At 41.6% G+C, this 9,663-nt stretch overlaps 1 protein-coding gene across 1 annotated transcript; it reads right to left on the reverse strand.

Annotated features, from left to right (window-relative positions):
- Positions 1-6,986: 6,986 nt before the first annotated feature.
- On the reverse strand, positions 6,987-7,445 carry LOC130889899 (late cornified envelope protein 1C-like). The gene has a single exon (XM_057793833.1). It carries the CDS (start codon positions 7,443-7,445, stop codon positions 6,987-6,989), a length of 459 nt encoding a protein of 152 aa, XP_057649816.1.
- Positions 7,446-9,663: the final 2,218 nt, after the last annotated feature.

The following is a 9,663-nucleotide window of genomic DNA, read 5'->3' on the forward strand; positions in this document are numbered from 1 at the left end:
AGCTACAGTAACTCTGATACCAAAACCACACAAAGACTCAACCAAGAAAGAAAATTACAGGCCAATCTCACTCATGAACATCGACGCAAAAATCCTCAACAAAATTCTGGCAAACCGAATCCAAGAACACATTAGAAAAATTATCCATTATGATCAAGTAGGCTTCATGTCAGAGATGCAGGGCTGGTTTAACATACGCAAATCTATCAATGTAATCCATCATATAAATAAACTGAAAGAAAAAAACATATGATCGTTTCATTAGATGCTGAAAAAGCATTTGACAAAATTCAACATCCCTTTATGATAAAAGTCTTGGAGAGATTAGGGATACAAGGGCCATACCTAAATATAATTAAAGCTATTTACAGCAAGCCAACAGCTAACATCAAATTAAACGTAGAGAAACTTAAAGCCATCCCACTAAAATCAGGAATGCGCCAAGCCTGTCCACTCTCTCCATACCTCTTCAATATAGTGCTTGAAGTCTTAGCAATAGCAATAAGACAACATAAGGGGATAAAGTGGATTCGAATTGGAAAGGAAGAAGTTAAACTTGCGTTATTTGCAGATGATATGATAGTGTACTTAAACGACCCCAAAAACTCCAACAAAGAACTTCTACAGCTGATAAACGACTTTAGTAATGTGGCAGGATACAAGATCAACTCCAAAAAATCAGTCACCCTCTTATACACAAAGGATATGGAAGCAGAGAAGGAAATAAGAGAATCATCACCTTTCACGATAGCCACAAACAGCATAAAATATCTTGGGGTAACTGTAACCAAGGAAGTGAAAGATCTATTTGACAAGAACTTTAAGGCATTGAAGAAAGAAATTGAAGAGGATACCAGAAAATGGAAGGATCTCCCTTGCTCTTGGATTGGGAGGATCAACATAGTAAAAATGGCAATTCTACCAAAGGCAATCTATAGATTCAATGCAATCCCTATCAAGGTCCCATCAAAATTCTTCACAGATCTTGAGAGGACAATAATCAACTTTATATGGAAAAACAAAAGACCCAGGATAGCCAAAACAATCTTATACAATAAAGGAACTTCTGGAGGCATTACCATCCCTGACTTCAAACTCTATTACAGAGCTACAGTAATGAAAACAGCGTGGTACTGGCATAAAAACAGAGAAGTTGACCAATGGAATCGTATAGAAGACCTGGATTTTAACCCACAAACCTATGAACACCTCATTTTCGATAAAGGAGCTAAAAGTTTACAATGGAAGAAAGAAAGCATCTTCAACAAATGGTGCTGGCACAACTGGATGTCAACCTGTGGAAGAATGAAAATAGACCCATATCTATCACCATGCACAAAACTCAAGTCCAAATGGATCAAAGACCTCAATATCAATCTGAACACACTGAACCTGATAGAAGAGAAAATGGGAAGTACCCTACAACATATGGGCACAGGAGATTGCTTCCTATGTATAACCCCAGCAGCCCAGACATTAAGGGCAACATTGAATAAATGGGACCTCCTGAAACTGAGAAGCTTCTGTAAAGCAAAGGACACTGTCACTAAGACAAAAAGGCAGCCTAATGACTGGGAGAAGATCTTCACCAACCCCGCAACAGACAAAGGTCTGATCTCCAAAATATATAAAGAACTCAAGAAACTAGACGTTAAAATGATAATTAACCCAATTAAAAAATGGGGCACTGAACTGAACAGAGAATTCTCAACAGAAGAAGTTCAAATGGCCAAAAGATACTTAAGGTCATGCTCAACCTCCTTATCGATCAGAGAAATGCAAATCAAAACAACTTTGAGATATCATCTTACACCTGTCAGAATGGCTAAAATCAAAAACACCAAGGATAGTCTTTGCTGGAGAGGTTGTGGAGAAAGGGGTACCCTCATCCTTTGCTGGTGGGACTGCATACTTGTGCAACCACTTTGGAAATCAGTGTGGCGGTTTCTCAGAAAAATTGGGATCAACCTACCCCTGGACCCAGCAATACCACTCTTGGGAATAAACCCAAGAGATGCCTTATCATATGACAAAAGCATTTGTTCAACTATGTTCATAGCAGCATTATTTGTAATAGCCAGAACCTGGAAGCATCCTAGGTGTCCTTCAATGGAAGAATGGATGAAGAAAGTGTGGAATATATACACATTAGAGTACTACTCTTCGGTAAAAACCAATGACTTCTCGAATTTTGCATGCAAATGGATGGAAATAGAAAATACTATCCTGAGTGAGGTAACCCAGACCCAAAAAGAAGATCATGGGATGTACTCACTCATAATTGGTTTCTAGCCATGGATAGGGGGCCACTGAGTCTATAATTTGTGGTCCTAAAGAAGTTAAACAAGAGGGCAAACCCAAGGAAAAACATATAGTTATCCTCCAGGCTATGGGAAATAAACAAGATTGCCAGGCAAAAAATTGGAATCTTGGAGGTGGGGTGGGATGGGGGTAAGGGGAGATGGAGAGAGAAAGGTGTGAAGGAGAGGATGAGGGGAACTTGGGGAAATGGGATGATTGGGGATATAGGAAGGTTGGATAGGGGAGCAGATAAACTCATATCTTAGTTAAGGGAGCCACCTAAGGGTTGGCAAGAGACTTGAACTTGGAGTGGCTACCAGATGCCCAGTGCAATATCCTCAGTTAGTTCCTTGGGCACCTGAGGATAGGGAACCTGAAATGAACCTATCCTATAGCCATACTGATGAATATCTTGCATATCACCATAGAACCTTCATCTAGCAATGGATGGAGATAGAGACAGAGACCCACACTGGAGCACCGGACTGAGCTCCCAAGGTCCTAATGAGGAGCAGAAGGAGGGAGAACATGAACAACAAAGTCAGGACCACGAGGGGTGCACCCACCCACTGAGACAGTGTGGCCGATCTATTGGGAGCTCACCAAGGCCAGCTGGACTGTGACTGAAAAAGCATGGGATAAAACCGGACTCTCTGAACATGGCAGACAATGAGAGCTGACGAGAGGACAAGGACAATGGCACGGGGTTTTGATCCTACTTCATGTTCGTGCTTTGTGGGAGCCTAGACAGTTTGGATGTTCACCTTCCTAGACCTGGATGGAGGGGGGAGAACCTTGGACTTTCCACAGGGCAGGGAACCCTGACTGTTCCTGGGACTGGAGAGGGAGGAGAAGAGGAGTGGAGGGAGGGGGAGAGGGGCAGGAGGAGGGGGAGGGAAATGGGAGGCGGGGAGGAGGCAGAAATTTTTTTTTCAATAAAAAAAATATATAAAAAAATATAAATAAATTTAAAAAAATAAAATAAAATTTCATTCAACCCTTATCAAATACAATATAATAGGCATTTTTATGGAACTTACATGGTATTTAAAAGAGCTCACACCAGCAAAGAAATTAAACACAGAAAGGACAAAGTAGAAAGCATCGAAACACCTACTTTGAAAATATATTTCAGAAAAAAAATATTGTATTAAGTAACAAAAAAAATCCTGCTGCATACTGCCAGAAAACAGATGTGTGCACTACTAATGTAGACTTTAGAACCCAGAGATAAACCTACACAGTTATAGACATGCAATCTTTGTGGAAACTGTCAGTAACACATATTGAAGAACAGATTACTTAAATGGTGCTGATAAAGCCAGATCTCCTCATACACAAGAATAAACTGAATCCATTACTCTTACCCTGCAAAAAATCAACTCAAAGGAGACAATGTCCTGAAGTTAATACTGACAGCAACTCAAGACAATCAAGGAGAAAATAATTTAGCATATTTGAAGCAGCAATGATTTTCTAAAAATTTCTTCATCCCTAGGAAAGAGAATGGTGAAGATATACATGACCTTGCATGTATACTCAGTAAAGGTAAGAATCAGTAAGGAGACAGCTCCTAAGATGAGAGAAAAATGGGCAAAACTATATATTTGTTGAAAAATTAATGCCTAGAAGAAAAAGAGAAGTAAAAAATTACCATAAAAACCATGCAGTTAATAAAAGGAAAAATGAAATGAACAGGCAGTACTCGAAAGAGAAATGACCAACAATACGTGGGACCATTCGTTGTTTTTAGCCTCCAGAGTCACGGAAAGGACACTGACCCTGAGATTCCAGCTCACAGCAGTCATTGTGGCCACCATCAAGAAAACCCGTGACCAACCATGCTGGGGAGGGTGTTGGAGAAGAGGAGCCTCAAAACTAAAACTAGAATTGCTTTGGGATCTAGCTACAATTCCAGATACCCAACCAAGTCTCAATGTTAGTGTCCCACAGAGACACCTACAGGCTGACATATGTACTGCATCATTGATAACAGCCACCATATAGAGCTAACCTAGATGACCATCAGTGTGGACAAAGAAAATGTGATAGCATAGTCAATGGAGCTGCATTCATTAATAAAAATTAGCTAAATCCTTTGCAGGATAATGGATGGATTCAGCTATCACATGACGTTAAAACTCATTCATAGGAAAGCAGGTATTACACATTTTCTATCATATAAGAATTTAGAATAAAATATATGAACATATGCAAAAATGTTTGATATTCATTAAACTTTTCCAAAGTAAAAATTTCTGTCATTTCAGTGGTGGTTTCTAACACATAAATCTGAATATTATTGAAAATATGCTCACATATTTTCACTTATATTTTATAGTGAGACTATGCAGTTTATAAATTGTTGAATTAGCTTGCAAATAACTCTTAACAGTATTCAGTGTGTTCATTGTTCTTTGTTCCAAAAATAAATATTTTTTAAAACTATAAATATTTTGCAAAAATAACAGAACTCTATATTTAAATTCACTAAATTTGAAATATAAATAACATTGGTATTTAAATGTTACAGGAACTTTTATAAAAAACCTTTACACATACACACGTGTACATAAACATGAACTGGAGGGTGCTATGCTGAATGAGGACATTTGGAAGCCTCTGGTACATTGAAATGATGGGGAAAATGATAACAAAACCTATTCCCTACTAAAGATGGGGTCAGAGTTAGAGGCCTGAGGAAAACCACATTTCAATGAAACTATTGTCCTAGTGACTTGATTTGAAAACAAATCACAGAAGATGGTCCAGGCACAGTCAAAGATTGCCAAACAATTCACTCTTGAGTGCTGATCTCCTCAATGTCAAGATTTCAGCAGCCACCAGCTGAAGGAAAGGAGGGAGACCATTGCAGTGATCAGCTGTGCAGAAATTCCCATATTGTAACAACTCAGCAACTCAAAAGCATGGAAACTTACATTGTTTCCATGACTTAGGTCTAGGTCAAACTTTACTTACAAAACAGCAAGAAAAACACAGATGTGAAAAGAAGTCACTGGCTGATGTTCTCCTTGTCTGATGTGGGATTCTCCTCTGTGTGCTGTGAATATGACTGGTTAATCAATTAAGAAAGCTGCCTTGGCCTGTTGATAGGGCAGAACTTAGGTAGGCTGGGAAAACTTAACTGAATGCTGGGAGAAAGAAGGGTGGAGTCAGAGAAAATCCATGTAGCCCTGCTAGACTCAGGAGCTGGAACTTTCCTGGTTAGCCACAGCCTTGTGGCAAAACACAGATTAATAGAAATGGGTTAAATTAATATGTAAGAGTTAGCCAATAAGAAGCTAGAGCTAATAGGTCAAGCAGTGATTTAATTAATACAGTTTCTGTGTGATTATTTCGGGGATCAGCAGCCAGGAACCAATAAGCAGTCTTCCCCCAACAATTGTCCTCAATTAATCTGATTATTGATTTTGTCCTTCCAGTGAGTGCCTAATAGTGAACATTGACCTTCAAGTCCATTGACATGGGTTTTCCTCGGTTTTTATAATTGTGAGGAGTGGCTGACATGTCTAAATCCTCACATCAGGTTACTGTTAAAAGAGGATCTTAGTTCTTATAGATAGAGTAAAACAGCTGGTACTGAGTCCTAGGAAACATACGAGTCTTTTTGTTTTGTTTTGGTTTGGTTTTTGAGACAGGGTTTCTTTATTTAGTTTTTATTGAGCTCTACAGTTTCCTTTGTTCCCTTTCCCACCTCTTCCCTCTTTTCCACCCTCCCCCAAGGTCTTCATGCTCCCAATTTACTCAGCCGATCTTGTCTTTTTCTACTTCCCATGTAGATTAGATCCATGTATGTCTCTCTTAGGGTCCTCATTGTTGTCTAGGTTCTCTGGGATTGCTATTTGTGGGCTGGTTTTCTTTGCTTTATGCTTAAAAACCACTTATGAGTGAGTACATGTGATAATTGTCTTTCTGTATCTGGGTTACCTCACTCAAAATGATGTTTTCTAGCTCCATCCATTTGTTTGCAAAATTCAAGACATCATTATCTTTCTGCTGTGTAGTACTCGATTGTTTAAATGTACCACATTTTCCTTATCCGTTCTTTGGCTGAAGGGCATTTAGCTGCAGAAATTTAGAAAAGGCGGGCAATAGTGATGCCATGTTACAAGCCCTAAGGATGGCTTAAGTCCGTAAGGTCCCTGAAAATGGCTACAGTATTATAATGCTGAAACTCACTTAAGACTGAAATAGTTGTAGCAAAAGGAACTTAATATTGAGACAGGGTTTCTGTGTAGCTTTGGTGCCTATCCTGGAATTAGCTTTTGTAGATGAGGCTGACCTTGAACTCGTAGAGATCCACCTGCCTCTGCCTCTGCTGGAATTAAAGGAGTACAACACCAATGCCTAGCTCACATATATGTCTTAAAAGAGCTCCGAGTGCCACTCTGCAAAAAAAGATGAGGAAGGAATGGGATGAGGATGATGCTGAGAAATGAACAAGAGTCTTGTCGGGACTGGTTGCCAAGGCTTTTTTATTTGTAACAAAGAGGCAACGGGGCACTGTTACCTGGTGAGTAAAATGCAGACCCTTTCACAAGAGATGTCAGCATCTCAGAGGGCAGGGCAAGGAGGGAAGAAGGAGGGGAGAGGGGAGCAGGCCTGGACCAGTCTGCTGAGCATGGCTTCCTCCTGCAACACTTGGTGAAGTTTTCCTCACCAGCTTAGCAACAACCACCGGACTGCTGGCTACTGCCACAACTGCTGCCGCCACTGCTGCCACCACAGCAGCCACTGCTGCCACAGCAGCCACTGCTGCCACTGCTGCTGCCACAGCAGCCACTGCTACCACCACTGCTACAGCATCCAGAGCTCTGACGGTGGCGACGGAGAGATCTGCGGGGCCTGTGGTGGCTCAGGCAGCAGCCACCACCGCCAGAGCTGCAGCAGCCCCCGGAGCTTGAACCACAGCAGCCCCCGGAGCTTGAACCACAGCAGCCCCCGGAACTGGAACCACAGCAGCCCCCAGAACCCAGACTGCAGCAGGAAGAGACAGGAGGGCACTTAGGGGGACACTTAGGAGGACACTTTGGGGGACACTTTGGTGTCTGGCACTTGGGAGGGCACTTGGGGGCACACTTGGGAGGGGGCTGGCACTGCTGTTGGCTCTGCTGGCAGGACATCTCGGCCTGTGGGTGTTCAGGAGCTGCAAGAGAATGACACACATGTCAGACATCACACACTATGTGCACCTGAATCATTCTGGCCACCTGAGTTTTTACCTGTAAGCCCTGAAACAACCATTCATAGTCCTATCATTTATATCACACTCACACTGTCACAGTGTGGTGTCTTGAATTCAGAACCATGCAAGTGAGATACTCATTGTCACCTGGTATCCATAGTGCTGAATGAATATCTAGTGACATTTAAAATGTCTTCTGGTCCTCATAGATGTGCCAGTATACGGATTATTTAAGAAAGAAGTAATTGCAAAAGCAAAAAGTAATCACTACTTGAAGGTGATTTTAGTTTAAAGTCTGTATTTTAAGACCTTCTAGGTTACTGATGGGTGAGTAACCCCAGTCCTTGAAAGAAAATATGCAGGCTCACTCAAATTTACTATGGGACTGTGAGCCCCTGTGGTGAGTTCAGAGTTCAGAGGTATACAAATCACCACCTCCACAGGTTAAGGGTGACAAGGTTAGTGTCATACTAGCGGTGTCCTCTTGATCAGAGAAGTGTGTGAACAGATCCACGAACCAGGGCTCTGTTTCTTTTCCACACCAAAGTGAGACTCTGTTGCCCTTTCTTAATTCCAGCTCTTTTCTTCAGAATTGAGAAGCACTTTCTTCACAGGCCATCTCCCCCCTGAGCCTATTCAGATGCACAGTTCTCTGTGCTCAGAGTCTTGAACTGAAGGTTCCTATACACTGAAGGATTGTTGTTCTCTCCAGAGCCAGAAGGCCTCAATCATCCCAATGTCCCTCAGAGCCAAGGCTGTGGCTTGTGTGTCCATGTTCCCACTGCCTCACCCCTCATCCTTCACCATGTTTTATGATCTGCCAATATGGTCTCTAGGCTGAGAGACCCTTCCCTGTCCCCCGTCTGGCAACCCCTCTGGAAAAGTCTCTGTTCCTGCCTCCCACGGACACTTACCGAGTTGACAGGCAGCTCACGATCTGTGGGTATCTCAGGAGGTGAGTGATGGAAGTGCCCTGTCCTTCAGCCCTTTTATTCTGATCCTGGGCTCTGTGTCATCCTGTCAGAGAGTGGGTGGACAGGGGTGGCCCTGCCTAGTGACACCACATTGTCATGTGACTGGTGATGACCAGATGATCCTAACAGCCTTCTTCCATGGGGCCAAGGTGTGCTGCATCTATCTTAGGACATGGTTTAGGTATGAAGGGAGGAAGTGGATTCCTGGATTTTTAAATCTCACATACTTGCAGCTACCTAACTTAGGAACCTGTCATTTCTCCATCTTCTTTCTTTTCTGTTTCTTCTTAATGTGAAATGTGCAACATGGAGCCCATAGTGAGCTAGCAAGACCTTGACGTTTCTTCTGCATCAGCTTCCATGTCTGCACTTTCCCAACTGTGCCGATGTAAGACCAGTCTAAACATCTATACCACCGAAATCCTGTATGACACAACTGCAATAGCACAATGGTAAACCGAGGCTGTGCCATCTCCCATTTTAAATATGGGGTTACAGTATTAAGGAGAATATAGGACTGTTATGAAAACAAATGAAACAAAAGACACACGTGGAAACTGCTAAATATAGGGTGAGGATACAACTCTTTAATCATAGCAGTTGAGGGATGCCTCACTGGTGAAGAATACATACTGTTCTTATAGAGGACCTGAGTTTTGTTCCTATCATCTATGCTGGGCAGCTCACAGTCTCATATTCTCCCCATCTCTCCAAACCATTCAGTAAGTATTTTCATATCAGATGTTTCATGAATTTACATGTAATCCTCATTTAGGAAGATACTATGCTTATTATTACTCTTTCAATATTGATGGATAATCTGTCGAAGCCAACACATCTCTTTCATGAATGCTGTGTGGTATTACTTGTGATGTCAGACAGCACATTAATAAGAAGAAATTCAGGAAAAGGGTCCACATGAGGCTGAGGGAATGATGCTGCTCACCTATAAGAAACAGAGGGATAGAGACAAGGACTAGTGGACTGTATCCCTGACTGAAGGAAGGCACATTATTTTAAAAGAGTCACTCATTAGTAGTTCACAAGAATGTGATCCTGTGGTCATTGGCCCTCTGTTCTGTGTGCCTCAGATTTTCATTTATATTCTACATGACCATAGACAATATATGATCATATATTTGAACGTTTTTCTTTTCTAGGTTTATTAGAAATATTAGTGAA

This window comes from Chionomys nivalis, chromosome 18 (genome assembly GCF_950005125.1).
Source record: "Chionomys nivalis chromosome 18, mChiNiv1.1, whole genome shotgun sequence".
Lineage (NCBI taxonomy): Eukaryota > Metazoa > Chordata > Mammalia > Rodentia > Cricetidae > Chionomys > Chionomys nivalis.

What these genes read in the sequence shown, in the direction of transcription:
- LOC130889899 (XM_057793833.1), bottom strand. Translation starts at nt 7,445, where the DNA reads ATGTCCTGCCAGCAGAGCCAACAGCAGTGCCAGCCCCCTCCCAAGTGT.